This window comes from Coffea eugenioides, chromosome 1, assembly GCF_003713205.1.
Source record: "Coffea eugenioides isolate CCC68of chromosome 1, Ceug_1.0, whole genome shotgun sequence".
Taxonomy (NCBI): Eukaryota; Viridiplantae; Streptophyta; class Magnoliopsida; order Gentianales; family Rubiaceae; genus Coffea; species Coffea eugenioides.
Window position 1 is genome coordinate 26,498,987 of NC_040035.1, and position 17,287 is coordinate 26,516,273.

Sequence of the window (17,287 nt, forward strand, 5' to 3'; positions counted from 1 at the left end):
ATTCTTAATTGTGTACTCGAAATGAAAGATTATGCTTATATGATCCTTGTGCTTATGTGGTAGGAACTCACTGGGCTTAAGCTCATTCCGTTCCATTTGTTTTCCTTACAGGAAAATGACTATTTTGGGAAATGTTGTGCTAGTTGGTTGCCAAGTTGAGCATGTAAATGTATTTTTGAATAGCTCCTTGCGAGTGAAAACCCTAAGTCTTTTGTTTCCCACCAATGGTTGGTTTGTAATTGGCTATTTGCACATGTATGGACTAGTTGAATATTTTGGTATGCCGTTTGGCTTGTAAACGTTGTATTTCAATGTACATATGTTTGGATGATGTTTGGTTGATGTTTGGTTGAATTTCGGATCAACTTGTATTTCAAACGGCAAAAGAAAATTTTGGCTACTCTCGGCCTAGTATCTGGATTCTGACGTGTCCAGCACTGTTCATCTTCGGCTTTGAATTTCATTTTTATTTATTTTGTGATTTTGACATATTTGTGCACGTTGGTATGTTCCGGAACATAATAGATCGACGTAAACTGATCCGTTAGTCCTGGCTAGAGCTGGGCAGGCAGTCCGCTAACCCCTTTGGTTCGCCTTAAGGGAAAGTGGGGCTGTTACAATTGGTATCAGAGCCACTTCGCGTGGTCTCTGCGTGGAGTGAGACTAGGCCAAGTGGTGTTGTGGTCCTAATTTCATGAATATGTCTAAGTGCTCGTTTGAGCATAAGTTATGAACCGAGCATGTGATAAGTGTAGAAATCATTTTCATGGGATTCGAGGAAGCTAGGTATGTATGTCGGGTAGGAATCTTTAATAAGGATGGTTTACTCTTGGGACCGGCCGGCTCGAGTTGTGAATTATCTTAGATGGGATTCTTGCGCCCGGATACGAAAGATATGAGGGCCTAGGTTAGAAAGGATTTGGTGATCTAGTAAGGTCATTCCTCGGGGAATCGTCTATGTTTTTCTGATTTGCCGGTACATGACTCGACTGATTGTATATATGTGTTTGGCTTGTATATATGTGTGTTGTGCTTATGCTTGGACTGTATCAATGTGTTATTGTGCAAAGTTTACGTGTTACTTATATGTCTTGTTGTTACCGTGGTTTAGTACTTTTGCCTAGACCGAGTGAAACTCATGGAAGGTACACGAAGTGGTCGGGGACGTGGGCGCGGTATTAGACAACCTACACCGGTTAGGGAAACGGGGGAAGCTTCTACTGGACCAAATCCTGAACCCCAAATAGACCCCAATGTGCAAATAGCTGCTGCTATGCAGCAAATGACAAACCTACTCGCACAAGTAGTGCAACAACAGGGCCAGAACCCAAACCCTAACCCTGGAAACCCTGGCCACCATGTCGAGAGCGAGGATAGAGCTCTCGAACGTTTCCAAAAGTTCGCTCCGCCAAAGTTTGTTGGGGAACCCGACCCAGACGTTGCCGAAAGATGGCTTGAAAAGATGGTGGATATATTTGCAGCCCTACACTACTCTGACGAACGGCAGGTGACTTTTGCCGTGTTCCAGCTTGAGGGGGCAGCCCGTTCCTGGTGGAACGTAATTAAGCAGAAATGGGAGCGGGAGCAGACGCCTAGGACTTGGGTGAATTTCATCCGAGAATTTAATGCAAAGTTTTTCCCTCCTCTAGTCCAGGAGAGGAAGGAGGACGAGTTTATCCGGCTCCGGCAAGGGGCTCAGACTGTGGCGGAGTATGAGAGCCAGTTCACCCGCCTATCCAAATTTGCGCCCGAACTCATCATGACCGAGCAACGAAGAATACGGCGATTTGTCCAGGGGCTGAACGTAGAAATCCAGAAGGACCTCGCGGCAGCCCAAATTAACGCCTTCAGCGAAGCAGTGGAGAAGGCACAACGAGTAGAGAATGCTAGGATCCAGGTGAAAAACTTCCAGGCGAAAAAGAGGGGATTTCCTGGAAGTAGTTCAGGGCAGGGGGATGAAAGTACCCCTCCCAAGTTTGGGCGGGGAACGGGAGGAGTAAGAATGGCGGGAGTGTCACAAGAGAGCCTGTCAAGAGGAAGCTCGGCTTCTACAGCACGCGGACCCTGCGGGTATTGCGGAAAATTAAACCATTCGGAGGACAATTGCTGGAAGAAAGGAGGAAAATGCTTGCTCTGCGGGAGTGCCGAACATCAAATTGCTAACTGTCCAGCTCGCCTGCGCGAGCGGCAAGGGACTGTGCTATCAACTACGACCAACCCTGCCCAGTCGAAGGGGGACAAGGATGGATCGAAAGTGTCCTCTCGGGTGTACTCCTTAGATGTTGACCCATCAGAGGACGTGGAAGGTAAGAATTTAATGAACCTGGTCAGTGAAGGGGAACAGATCTGTTAGCTAAGTATACTGCTCAATTTAATCCCGGAGTAGTCAATGATAAGGAATTTCGAGGACGAAATTCTTTTAAGGGGGGGAGAGTGTGAGAACCCGTAAAAACCCTAATTATTTTCCTAGGGTTTCTTATTCCCTTAATTGTATGTTTTCTGCATTTTCTGGCTTAGAAATATTTTCCTGGTGAATTTTATGAGCAATTATGGTTTTTAGTTAATTTTTCTAGTATTGGAGAATTTTTAGAAAATTAAGAATATATATCGGACGTGGGACCCACTAGTGCGAAAGGTTCGGAAAAATTCGGCCAATAAGGTTAAGTTTCGGATACTGTGAAAAATTTATCGGGTGTTAAGAGATAAGTAGTGTGTGTGAAGTGATTGATGTGAGAGAGAAAAGAAAGATAAGAATGCATTTAATGAGGTGACAAGTGTCACCTTCTCATTGGGTGGACTTTAAGAATTACTATTCACATTTTTGACTTTTGACCAAAATTAGTTAATATCTCCAAAAAATTCACAAAATTCACCATTTTCTTCCTTGTGTTGGCCGGCCCTCTCTCTCTCAAAGAAGAAGGAAACTTCCCAACTTTCAAGCTTCCATAAACAAAAGCTTAGACTAGATTTCACTCCATAAAATCCTATCTTCTAGTGCTAGTAAGGGTTGTAGTGAAGTTTGTTTGAAGAGCTAAGTGTCCAACACCTCTCTACATCTCTTGTTTCTTGGTAAGTTATGCTTGAACACCCTACTACACCTAATGATGGTTATATTATGCTTAGAAGTGGCTTGAGTGTTGGAATATATGATTTATTTCTTGGTTTGGCTTGATTTGGTGAAGTTTTCCATTTTATGATGAATTTTCTGGTTTCATATGATCTTGATGGTGTGGTTGTTTTTGATGGTTTGCAATAAGGGGCTTTGAATCTAGTGGGTGTGAATTGTTGTTAAATGCAATCAATTTTGGAATTTGAATGAAATGTGCAAAGTTAGGGTTCATGAACCCCTATTCTGTCCGAAATTTGAGGTCATAGATAGAGGCCGAATTGGACTTTACTCAAAACATGAAAGTTGTAGGTATTGATGAGTTTAGTGTTCCTGCAAAATTTCAGGGCAATTGGACTAGTGTAGAGTGAGTTATGCCGTTTTTACTGTTGCTGTTTTTGGTGCACAGAATGTCCGAATTGCGATAGTAATTACCTGTTTTGACTGGAATTGGTTTGGATTTTGAAGTTGGTGTCTTCTGAGGAAATGTAGCGGGATGTCTTAGCTAACTTATGCCTTTGGAATTTCGGCATTTGGACCTGTGTAGGCTGAGATTGACGTATTACAGTTTTGTGTGTTTTGCAAACCTGTTTTGGTAATTCTGGTTTGGTATTTGGCACTTTTGACCTAGTTGTGCTAGGATTTGGACTGAGAGGCCTTCTACATTGTTGTAGCTCTGTGTTTTGGCTTCGAAATGGTGGGTCTTACACCCCCATCCGACATTTGTAGTGAGAGTTGTGCCATTACCGCATTATGAGGTCAAATCCGGTTTTCTTATCAAGGCTTAGGTTAAAGCCCTTTCTTAATTTCTGGTTTGCTTTCATGCTTGTATATGTTTATAAAACCCTATTGGGGTTGTGAATTGGTGTTGTTTATGGCTCGGTATGGTTTCTTGTTTTATGATATTGTGAGCCTATGGAACGGCCCTTGACATGAAATGCTTATATGTGTGTTGTTGGGTTGTGATGGAAGAAAAATAATGAAGCCTTATGGCTGGAAAATTTGGTAAACACAAAGGGCATGCTGCCCGAATTTTACTCGAGATTTAGAAAACTGTATTCTCGACTTGAGTAAAGGTTAAGTATTTAACACTTGAATTTCCATGCATGAAACCCTTTTGGGCGATAATTGGTTTGACTTTATGACTCGTTATCGAGTCTTATAGTATTTGTTTACATGTTCTAGGGCGTGACGATAGCTCACGACGTCTTGGTGATCATGGTGCATGAAATACCACTTTCTTGCTTGGTGAGTATACTACTCACTTACTTGTTATAATGTGGCTTTGTGCTATGTGTATTGATGCCTTGAAGGCTTAATTGGTTATTGGAAATGATTGAGGTGAGGGTGTACTTGACCGCCCTCACCCCTTGTGATTCCATGCATGGCTAGTGCTTGCATTACTGAATTACTGCACTTGATATATGAAATACTGAATTCCCTTCATGGAAACTGATTTGGTATCATTTGGGCGAATGTCCAATGGCTTTACTGTATCACTGAGCTCAACCCCGTTTGGTAGTCAATTGGATCGAGCCGGCGAGAGCTTGGTCGTGAAAATTGTCATGCCACGGGGACTGTACTGTGGAATCTTGTGGTAATGAGACCTTTGGTTCCGGTATACTCGAGTATTACCAAAATGACTGATTGGAGTGCGGGCCCGGTTGGGGTATGTATGGTGGAAGGAATGGAGTGAAGTGAGGTCTACGATCGGGTATTCTTAAACATTGACGGAGGGTCAATGAGATTGGATCAAGAATGTAAGCGTGGAAATGGGCTCTTGAGAGCCATCCGTATCCTTTTACCGACTTGTTTTAATTCTTAATTGTGTACTCGAAATGAAAGATTATGCTTATATGATCCTTGTGCTTATGTGGTAGGAACTCACTGGGCTTAAGCTCATTCCGTTCCATTTGTTTTCCTTACAGGAAAATGACTATTTTGGGAAATGTTGTGCTAGTTGGTTGCCAAGTTGAGCATGTAAATGTATTTTTGAATAGCTCCTTGCGAGTGAAAACCCTAAGTCTTTTGTTTCCCACCAATGGTTGGTTTGTAATTGGCTATTTGCACATGTATGGACTAGTTGAATATTTTGGTATGCCGTTTGGCTTGTAAACGTTGTATTTCAATGTACATATGTTTGGATGATGTTTGGTTGATGTTTGGTTGAATTTCGGATCAACTTGTATTTCAAACGGCAAAAGAAAATTTTGGCTACTCTCGGCCTAGTATCTGGATTCTGACGTGTCCAGCACTGTTCATCTTCGGCTTTGAATTTCATTTTTATTTATTTTGTGATTTTGACATATTTGTGCACGTTGGTATGTTCCGGAACATAATAGATCGACGTAAACTGATCCGTTAGTCCTGGCGAGAGCTGGGCAGGCAGTCCGCTAACCCCTTTGGTTCGCCTTAGGGGAAAGTGGGGCTGTTACACCTCCAAGCCCTATCTATTACAAGCCAAGAGGTGTACACATACCCCATAATGAAATACTTAAATAAAAGGCAAAAGTAAATAAAATAAATGCAAAGAATTGAGGAAAGGCAAGGAAAGCAACGTAGACATGCAATTCACACTTAGCACGTTGGATCACATAGGAGAAATGAAAATCAAGGAGATAGAGGTTACCTCCCTTGCAATCGGGCCCCAATGAAGTGAAATCACTTATTTATCCTCCAAAATAAAAGAAATGGTCAAGGTACCAATTTATTTGGGAAAATTAAAGGAAATAGGCAATGACAAGCTCACTTAATCGTCAAACCCCTAAAGTCATGACTTGAGCGCACTTGACAAAGCATGGTAGTTGATTGAAGTAAAGCAGGCAATGAAATTGCAAAAATTAAAGCTACTAAGGACCAAATTGAGGAGATCATTCAATTAATTGGGCCATAGTAGGACAAGGGGAGACTTGGGGGGTCAAAAATGCAATTTTCAGGAGCATTTACATGCATGCTACGTAGAAAAACAATTTCTGCAAAACTGAAGCTTTCTACAACAGAAAAGAACGTCTACTGCAATTTCCTCTTCACTTTCAAATACTAAAAAAATCAGATTTGATCTCACACTTTAAACCAAAACATGATCTTGGCATCCAAACAAACAGAATCATGAAAGAGAGATCATACAAATACTGAAACAAACTTCATGCAAAAAGTCTGGAGAAGCTTTTGATGACAAGAAAAACTGCTGCAACATTCCAGCCGCAGCTCTCTATTCATTTCAGCATGTCAAACAGGTTTATTCATACCAAGATTCAACCTATCCATCATCCACTAAACATACAAATTCATTGCATGATTGAATCAAAAAGATGGAGCTGACCATCAAGAAGAAAAAACTAAACAGCAAAAGAAGAAAGAGTGCCGCAAGATTTTCTGCAATTTGTTTCCTAAGCTTTGAAGCCTCGACAACCAAGAATAGATTAGAAAACTTCTTAATCAATCTTCCAAGCTTTGAACTAACTAACAACTGCACAACTACCATAATCCAAGCAAGCAAAATCATATAAGAAAACTATGTTAACTCATAAAGGAGTTCATGCAAGGCAACGAAGAAACATTCTGCAATCAAAGCTTGCTGCAATTTTCCAGGTTTGGTTCATTATCATGGCAGGAAATGCAATTCTCAACAGAAAAAATGTAACTTGCAGCTAACATGTCCAGGATGCACTTAGCCAAAGATCAAAGACATCATGAACTCCAAGCTTAAACCAGCGAAAGACAAAGACCACAGAAATTGACCCATGCCGCTGCAACAAACCAAAGGCTTTTAGCTTATTGCAGCCAGCTTCATGTAAGTTATGGAAGAGGTAAACTTTCTGCAATCAAATCTATCGACAAACTCCAGAAATTCCTGCAATTTCCGACTTTCAACCATGCGGAAAGACGCCGTGAAACATGAATTCAAATGAAAATGCAATCATACCCACTACTACTGCAGGAATCCAACCAAACAAATCATGCAATAAACACATTCGGCAAGCTAAAAAACACATTCTTTAGCCACTATTTCCCTTTTCTAATCTAACAATGGAATTCGGAGCCTAGCCAGCCCACAAACTCAGATTGTGCATAAAGACCACCAAAAGAAACAGCCATGAACATTAAGAACAAACACAGCTAAACGCAAATCCCTTCTCCTCCCAACTCAAACCAGATTCACGGATAGAAACTCGCATGGAGGACGCAATCAAGTGTAAAGACCAAGACTTTCAGCATTCAAACATGATTGAGCAACTTATAAACCAGTCCAAAGTAAAAAATGTTACCTTTGATGCTTGACCGAAGCTTGATGTATTCCGAAAGATGAAATCTTTGTCTCTCTGACTCTCTTGCAGCTGCACCTCCGGATTCTTTTCCTTTGCTCCAACGAACCAGAAGCCTTTTCTTTCTTCCTTGCTATTCAGATTCTTCCTGGAGCCCTCAGCCGTCAGCTCCCTCTCCCTCGGTTGTTCCTTCTCTCCACTTTCTTAGCTGCCACCCTCAAAGCTCTCCAGCCGTCCTTTATCTCTTTCTGTTCCAGCCGTTAAGTCCCTCTTGTTTCTCCAGTCTCCTTCCCCCTTAAACCTTCAACCTCTGTCGCTACCTCCTTTCTTTCCCTCACCGTAAGAAAAACTCTCCCTACTCTCTCTAGTTTAGCCCCCCCGTCAATTTCTCACTGTTTTTCTTTTGCCATCAATCTTCCCCGTCGGACTTTGGTTCAGATTTTTCTCCCTTCAAACTTTCGGCCGTCTCCCCCTTTGTATTTTTCGTCCTCTCTTAATCTCTCCCCCCCTTGCGGCTGTCCCTCCTTTTGCTATTTATATGGGAACTTCCAACCCTAAAACAACTCAGTCCTCTTTCCATATTGCAGCTAAGGGCTCCCTGAGTCCTTCCTTGCAAAGCTGCAAAAAAATGCAGCTTGCATGCGACTGTTTTACTTCAAAAATAATAGTAAAACTAAATAATAATAAAACAACAATTTTAATCAAAATAAACAAACTAAAAAAAATAATAAAGTTACCATTTTCAATCTTTTTCATTCATTTTTCATTTTTCATTTTTCTTTTCATTTTTTAAATAATGAAACTAAATCCAAAACAACTAAAACATATTTTTTGAACACTTTTCTTTTCCCTTTGAGAAATTCTACGCTAAAAATGGCTAAAAAACTAAAAAATGAAACTAATTGTGACAAAAATAGACCAAATAAAAATGAATAGTAAATAAATAAAAAAAACCAAAAATTTGGTGTCTACAGAGACATTTATGGTCACCTATATTCCATTCATGCCCAATTAACTGAGTATTCCATCACGAAATTTTAACTTTCATGTGAACAAAATATGATAATGAGAAAATTGTGTAGGATGAAATTTTCAGGCAAATAAGAATATCTCACAAATAAGAATTTCTCACAATCGATCATGCTTTTAAAAATCATCAGGTAACTATGTTTAGTGCTCAAACACATGGACAATTTTATGGAATATTCAGCATCTTCAGTGGTTGGCCATTCCAAAATTGAATCACTGCAGCATATAAATCACCCCTTATGAGTTACTTATGCAGCTAATTATCACGTGAAATTATTTCCAATTAGAGTAAAACCACAAATTAAGATTGTTGCAATTAGTAAAGGAAAGTATATTTTAGTCATTTCAATCAAAGAAAAGCTTAAACAGTTTAAACAATTAGACATCAACAAATCGTAGCTTACCATTGATTGGGTCAGAAAGGACATTAAACAAATAGACATGCAGGTTTCAACATCATTTTGGGCTACTATGAGAATTCAGGAATGTGGGTAATAGGGTTTTGGGCATCTACTGCATCTGCCTTGGCAGCATTGGTACTCTTCCTCGTAGGCACCATAAGATACAGGCATTTCAGCCCCTATGGAAATCCTATTTCCAGGTTTACCCAAGTAATAGTAGCAGCAATAAGGAACTAGAGAGTGGAGGGGCCACAAAGTGATGATGAATTATTTGAAGTTGAAGGAAAGGAAAGTTCTGTAACTGGTTCGAGAAAGATGCTCCACACCTATGGTTTCAAGTAAGTTCTAAAAGCTTTTGATGCCCAATAGAAGCCAATCTAACTACAAGTCTGCTCCTAGCTTTATAGAATTTGTTTGATCAAATCATAAGTCAGGATTACCTTGTGTACCACAGGTTCTTGGATACAACTGCATTCATTGCTTCAAGAGATTTCAACGAGAAACAGGGATATTATAACTGGTGGCGTCTATGCCCTATTTCTCAAGTTGAAGAAGTTAAGTGCATACTGAGACTACTGCCAATTTGGCTATGCATTATAATTTATTCAGTGGTATTTACTCAGATGGCATCCATATTTGTTGAGCAAGGTGCAGCCATGAAGACAAAGATGTGGAACTTCGAGATCCCTCCTGCGAGCATGTCTAACTTTGACATATTGAGCATGGCAGTTGTCATATTTTTCTACAGGAGAGTCCTCGATCCAATAGTAATCAGGATTAAGAAGAGTGGTGCTAAAGACCTCACTGAGACTAAAGATTCCAAAGGGCTCATAGAGCTTCAAAGGATGGGGATTGGATTCGTAATAGCAGTAATGGCAATGCTTTCGGCAGGAACTGTGGAGAATTATAGGCGAAAATATGCTAGAATAGATTGCACAAACTGTGAAGGCTCAAGCTCATTGAGCATCGTCTGGCAGGTCCCTCAATATGCTTTAATAGGTGCTTCAGAAGTTTTCATGTACGTAGGCCAACTGGAGTTCTTTAACGATCAAGCTCCTGATGGACTTAAAAGCTTTGGCAATGCACTTTGCATGACCTCGATTTCCCTAGGAAACTATGTTAGCAGTATTTTCTATTGAGCATGGTCATGAGAATATCTGCCAAAGATGACATGCCTGGTTGGATCCCAATAAACCTTAACAACGGTCATTTAGACAGGTTTTACTTCCTCTTGGCTAGTCTAACCATAATAAATTTGGCAGTCTACATGGCCTGTGCTAAGTGGTACAAGAGTGTCAAGATTGAAGGGAAGTATGTGGAAGACACCGAGAAAGAGGACTGTGGAGTTTGATACCAGTGACAAATATAATGCCTTATAGGCATTCAATGGTAAAATTATCTATATAAGACTGTAAAATTGTGGTTGCAATAGAAGTTTTGTACAGATTTAAAATAAAACTGCCTGAATTTTATTCCTCCACTAGATTATGAGTTAAGAACTTTTAAAAATCACACACTTTTCATGACTCATGTACTGGCCTTAAGTTATGCAAGACCGCATGGTCCAATTGATTTTTTCATGATGCAAATTGCGAATAAAAACAAACTCTACATAGGCGAGGAGAGATGAGAAGCAGATGAACTGCAACTAACTCCAATTTGATGGCAAATACTATTCAGTCAAGACAAATGAAGATGAGATACAAACTTTGCTCTTGCAAAGATTGCAGAAGCACTTCACCAAAGTAAGAAATTCAACCTTAACAAAAAAATCACAAGCATAAGAGACCTATCTGTAAAACAGTCAGCGAGAAGCCAATGCCATAACCACCAGTATCATGTGATGCCTCAGGATTAGGGTTCCAATTGGAATCTCCAACTATGGATTTGGGTGTATTCAAGTCAACCCGCTGGGCAGCTTTTGTTTCAAGAAGCTCTCCAACAATAACATGGTTCTCTCCAATCATAATGATTTGTTCAGAAAGTAGTGAAGTAATTACAGGCATTAAATTAAAGAAAAGAGAGGTACTCATATCTAACCAAAAATCCTAACAACAGTTTCGACAATGGAATCAATAAGTTCTTTTGCAGAAGCCTGTGCTATTCCACTAGGAGACATTACAGAGAAATTACCAGTTCTTTTCTCTTGAAACAACGAACCTCCTCAAAAGGGTTATTTGCTCATATTTATTTTTTAAATCACACAAGTTACAATTATTTATCACCCGTTGTTTAGTTTTGACATCATGTTATTATTCTGGTACACGGTGTATTTTAGTTGGTACACATTATGGTGATCTCTTGATTTAATAGCATTTACATGTTGTTATTTTATGTGTACAAACTGATATATATGTTGTACGCAAACTAACTAAGCTTGCAACCTAAAGAAGAAAAATAAAAAAGATAACTTTTTTAGAAGCATAATTTCAACACTTTTAACTGCTCAGCTGAGCTACCCAGCTCGAAATAAACAAAGCTCCAAAATTTCTTCAATCCATCCCATGAAAACTAATGTGAAACTTCAAGACTCACTAAAATAAGAAATTAACTCGAAAATCCCAGAAAATTTTGATCCCAATGAATTAAAAAAAAATGTAAAGAAATAAAGAGTATCAATGTTGCGGATACACATTACAAGGGCAAATAGAGGAGACAAGGGCATAGGCAGCGCAGAGAGTGTAAAAGATCCCATCTTGCCATTCAACGGATTCGTTGATCTTGTGCCACTAGTTGGCCTCGATTAAATCTGAAATCTCCAACTATTGCAATAGCCCAGGGCCTTGGATTATGCAGTTTCTCCTCCTCCAAAAAACACCGTGGGTCTTCTTTAGGAGGAATTCAAGCAGTTGTTTTGGAAATTAGCTGACAACGGGGAGTGATTTTGTGGAGTGAAATAGCAGTTCTTTTGTGGAGTGATTTTTTGCATTAGCAGACAACGGGGAAAGGGGGAAAGTGAAATGGGGATTTTCTGATAAAAATGAACTTTTCATTAATAATTTCGGCGGGATAAATTTGTTGTATGCAAACGCGTTTGACGATGATGCTCCATCCGTTTCCAAAATTTTTATTTTTTAAATTGCCACTCAATAAAACGACGCCGTCTTCTTCGACTAATATAACTTTGCGACGTGACTTCGTTTTGGCCGTTGATGATGGGTCATCACATCTTGGCCATGAAAAGTTTCTGAACGGTTGTCAGGCCCTAGTCCTAATTCATCCTATTTGCATAAAGTTCATTGGCGGGAGGAATCATTTAAGAAAGTTAATAACAGATTTCTTTTCCTTCTCTCTCGCTCTCGCTCTCTCTCTCTCTCTATTCTCTGCAATTCCCTTTCCTTCCTTCCTCATCTTCTCCCGCTCTTTCGAGCTCTATTTTTCCCCAATTTCGGATTATGCAATTAGGATCCTGAAACCCACAAAGTCACAACCGATGCTCATATGAATTTGATCCGCCGATACTCATCCGCTTGTCTCGACCCCTTACCATCAACATTATCATCTGCTTATACGGCATCAATCTTGTCACTTTTAAAATGGTTCAAGACCATCCGAAGCCTGGAGCAAGTGCATCCTCACATCATCCCCAAGGGCTGCGAGCAGGATCCCTTCTTGATTACCCAATTTCTCTCCCTCTGCATCGCTCTCTCTTCCGACCTCTCCTACCCTACCACTGTCTTCGAATGCGTCACTCAGCCCAATATTTATCTCTGGAACACCCTGCTCAAGGGCTACTGTAGACATTCCTCTTTGGTCAATTCATTTTCTCTTTTCAGTTGGATGAAAAAGTCTACAAATGCAAGCCCGGATGAGTATACTTTCCCGCCTTTGATCAACAAGTGTGCTAATGTTTGGGCGTTGAGGGAAGGGCGGGTTCTCCGCGGGTCAATAGTAAGGTGTGGTATTGAAACTGATGTATATGTGGGTTCCAGCTTAGTTGACTTCTATGGCAAGTGCAGGGAGATTGAGTGCTCCCGGAAGATGTTTGATATTATGCCCTTTAGAAACGAAGTTTCTTGGACGGCTATGCTTGTTGGCTATCTGAATGTCGGAGAGGCATTGGAGGCGAAGAACTTGTTTGATGAAATGACTAATAGGAATTTAGTATCCTGGAATGCGATGATTAGTGGCTTTGTTAGATTCGGTGATTTGAGGAGTGCTAGGGAATTATTCAATGAGATGCCCGAGAAGAATGCTATTTCCTATACCACTATGATTGATGGGTATGCCAAGGCCGGTGACATGATGTCTGCAAGGATGTTATTCGAGCAATCAGATGAAAAAGATATTGTATCCTGGTCTGCATTGATATCCGGGTATGCTCGGAATGGACAGCCCAGCGAGGCGATACAGATGTTTTGTAGGATGCAATGTAGGGGCATCAAACAGGATGAGTTCACTATGGTGAGCTTGATGTCTGCTTGTTCCCAATTGGGTTGTTTGGAATTGGCAAAAACAATTGATTCTTATATGCATCAAAGCTCATTTGATCTCAAGTGTGTTCAAGTCGCTGCAGCTCTCGTAGATATGAATGCCAAGTGTGGGAACATGGACAGAGCATCAACCTTGTTTGAGCAAATGCCTACGCGTGATGTGATCTCATACTGCTCAATGATACAGGGCCTATCCATTCATGGGAGTGGTCCACAGGCTATGGCACTGTTTGAAAGGATGCTAAAGGAAGGACTTGTGCCTGATACTACAGCCTTTACGGTAATTCTAACAGCTTGCAGTCATGCTGGTCTCATTGAGGAAGGTTGCTATTATTTTGACTCTATGGTTAATGAATTCTCTCTTGAGCCTTCTCCGGATCAGTATGCATGCCTCATTGACCTTCTTGGTCGATCAGGAAAGCTAAAAGATGCTTACGACATTCTTAAGTCAATGCCCGTAAAGCCCCATGCTGGTGCTTGGGGTGCACTTCTTGGTGCTTGCAAGCTTCATTGTGACCTTGAATTGGGGGAGGAGTAGGGATGCAAATGAGCCGAGCTCGAGTCGAGTTTTGACTAATCGAGCCGAGCTCGAGTTAATTTTGTGAAGCTCGAACTCGAGCTCGAGCTCGACGAGCTCAAAATATCAAGCTCGAGCTCGAGCTCGAGCTCGAGTCAAATTCGAGTTGAGCTCGAGCTCGAGCTCGATCTTAAAAAATAAAAAAAAATTATTATTATTATTTTATTTTTAAAAAATAAAAATAATTTTTTTAAAAAAAATGAATAAAACAATAATTTTTTTAACAAATAATAAAATATTAGGGATATATATGTAATTTTACTATTAAAATAAAAAATAAAATATATAATTGAGCTCGCGAGCCAACGAGGTTAATGTTTTTGAGCTCGAGCTCGAGCTCGAGATCGACTTAATTAGCTCGAGCTCGATATTGACGAGCTCGAGTCGAGCTCGTATTCGAGCCACTCGCGATCGGCTCGCGAGCGGCTCGATTCGCGAAACACCCCTAGAGAGGAGGTAGCATGTAGACTTATTGAGCTTGAGCCCTTAAATGCCGGGAATTATGTATTGTTATCAGACATCTATGCTGCTGCAAATAAATGGATGGACGTTTCACTTTTGAGGCTCAAAATTAGGGAGAAAGGACTCAAGAAAATTCCCCGTTGTAGTTGGATATGAAGTAGAAAATCTTGGTTTATTGAAGTTACTTTTTCTACAAAGAAGACTGGGACTAAGGTCTTTAATCATCAGACACCGGCAGAAGCTCAATATTGAGGAAGAAAGCTAGTTGTAGTTGATTATGAAGCAGAAAATCTTGGTATAAAGACATTAGCTTTTCTAGAAAGAAGCTTGGGACTGAGTTCTTCATTCATCAGACGCCCTCAAAAGCTCAATACTGAGTTTAAAATTGCGGGCTGCTAGGATTCTTGAGGACACCTGAGGTTTGTTCTGCTGGGGTTTGGATATTAACACTCTGATCAGGAAGGGACATACAATTTGTGAATATTGACTAGGTTATGTTTTCTGACATGATTAATCTGAGCAGGCAATCTTGTCAATCTGTGAGGGTTGCTCATTTAGCTTTATGAAGTTGCAGATAATGTCAAATATGCAAAGTAAATGCAGCTGACTACCGTTATGGCTGCCATTGCATTTAGTGACCCAGAGTTAACATTCTTTACTATTGTTTCTTAATCATTTTTGCTTTAATTCATGGTGGCAAGCCTTGATACTCTGATGTTAATATGAAATTATGAGTTGATGGATGTAAAACCCAAGAAAGCATGGAATGCATAGTTAACAGATTTCTGGAAGGTAGACCACTTCCTCAGAAATGCATTCATCAAGGTTTTGATTTTGTTAATCTTGGAATTTCCATTTTCAAATGCTGCAGCCTCCTTTTGGGTTGAAGGAGAGGGGAGTTTTAGGACAGTAGAACAGCTAACCTATTTTGATCTTTTTACTGGAATGAAAAGTACAGACAATGATAGTGGTGAGTTGCATAGTTTTTGGCACACTTTGGAAGTTTCTAATTTCTTCAATCTTTATTAGAGATGATACATACTTGTGAACTTAATTAAGTGATAACATGTATAAGTCATAGTAGGCAAATTGAAACTTCATATAAGTCACTCATAATATTTGGGCAATTTTAAGTTGCTATTTATACACCTGCTCACATATAGGTCTTACAGAATTCTACTGAAGAAAGGAGACAACAAATAAAAGAAAGTTTTTATTTTTTTAATTAAATTTTTTTTGTATGAGTCCACTAAACTATGAGTTGGTGCATATTTGATACTAGGTATCTGCTTAAAATTAAAGATTGTATGCTTTTTGTTTGACACTCTTTTTAAAATTAAAAATTGTATGCTTTCTGTTTGACACTCTTTTTAATTTTAATAGTCCACATACGCATTAATTGGGTAGAAGTATGAGTGTTGAAGCACTGCTATAAGTACTAGATTTGACTATCTGATGTATGATTAGTGTAAAGATTTTAGCAATTTATGTTGAGTTGGTGAAAAAACCAAGTATTCTGGCACTATTACTACTGCGTATAGACTATTCACTTCGAAAATCTTTAATCTGTATAATAATTTTCTTTTCCTATAATAGAGTTGTTTCCTACCTGCATTTCAGAATGTGCTGGAGTTGTGCCTCACGCTGAATCAATCAAAATTCTGTAGACAAGCTTCTGAGATTGCTCAAAATGCATTGACTGAAAACATGAGAGATGTGCTCCATCTGCAGAAACAAGAAATGAGAACTCCAAACTGGTACATCCATCTGATCATTTCTTTCACGAAGCATGAAGGACAGATCAATGATAGCAAATAATAGTTGTCACCTAAAGAAATTATTACTATCTTCTGCTTGTAGCTAGCTTTGTTGTTTTTGTGGAAAACTTTTTTGTTTCCTCTATGGATGAAAATGACAGGTATTAAGCTTGATAATAGGATGTCTGCCTTTGTTGCTGGTTGTAGACGCTTGGTCTGCAGGCTGTTATAAAACAAAATTTACTATAGGGTATTTAGTAAGTTTGGTGTCAGCGGGTTGGAGTATGCTGTAGTTATTTGTGTTTATGTGTGTAGCATGCGTCTTTGCTACTAGTTATGTCTATCCTTTGTGCCTTTGGGGTGTAAGGTGACTTGGTGAGTGCAGGTGGAATTTTGGTACCAATATAAAGCCAAAAGGGGCACTACCTGTGGTAAACTTGTGCTAAAGTATCAGGAATTTAGTACTTCCAGCTCTCGGACCGTCTTTCCTTACAAAAATATTTATGTGGAAAAAAATTAAAAAAAGCCATTTTAGATTAGAAATGGAACCATTCTGTGAAGCTCCAATTCCTAGTGTAGGTGCAGAATCTTGGAATGATCTTAACCATGTCCTACATCATTTAAAAGTGATTTCATTTTGTGACGCCCCGAAAGAATGAGTGTGAGAATCCAAAATTTTTTATATATTTTCGAGACATTATTTTGTTTCCTTGTCTATAATTTTATGCCTTTCTTCAATATATTAATTTCCTATACATTTTTATAAGTAAATATAGTTTTCAAATCATTTCTTTGATATAGGTTAGTCCACGTTAATTTTACAGTGTATTCTGGACGTGGGACCCGCTAGTGCGGTAAATGCAATATATTTTTGACAACTTGTTGGAGTTTTGTATTAAGTATTATTATTTTACAAGGTGCTAAGAGGTAATTAGATGTTGCCTATATGGATTAGTATTAGAGAGACAAAAAGATAAGTTTTAAAATCAAAAGGTGACATGTGTCACCTTCTTATTTAAAGTTGGACTTTTGACCATCTTACCTCAACTTTACTAAAACCAAAATTTGACAAAAAACCAAGCCATTTCTTCCTTCTCATGGCCGAAACTTGGAGAGCAAGAGAGAGAGAAAAACCTTCATCTTTCACTCCAATTTCTTACTCCAATCTTGAATTCTAACCGATAGAATTGCCAATTCCTCCAAAAAAGTCACTTGCCTAGGAAGATTGAAGGTAGTGGTGGAGTGATTAGAGAAGGG

General features: G+C 39.4%; 1 protein-coding gene and 1 pseudogene across 1 annotated transcript; both read left to right on the forward strand.

Annotated features, from left to right (window-relative positions):
* Positions 1-8,537: 8,537 nt before the first annotated feature.
* Positions 8,538-10,162, forward strand: LOC113769520 (annotated as a pseudogene).
* A 2,161-nt stretch (positions 10,163-12,323) lies between these two features.
* Positions 12,324-14,429, forward strand: LOC113769530 (putative pentatricopeptide repeat-containing protein At5g37570). The gene is made up of 2 exons (XM_027313998.1): positions 12,324-13,768; positions 14,261-14,429. The coding sequence occupies exons 1-2, from the start codon at positions 12,582-12,584 to the stop codon at positions 14,427-14,429; spliced, it is 1,356 nt and encodes a 451-aa protein (XP_027169799.1). The 5' UTR covers positions 12,324-12,581.
* Positions 14,430-17,287: the final 2,858 nt, after the last annotated feature.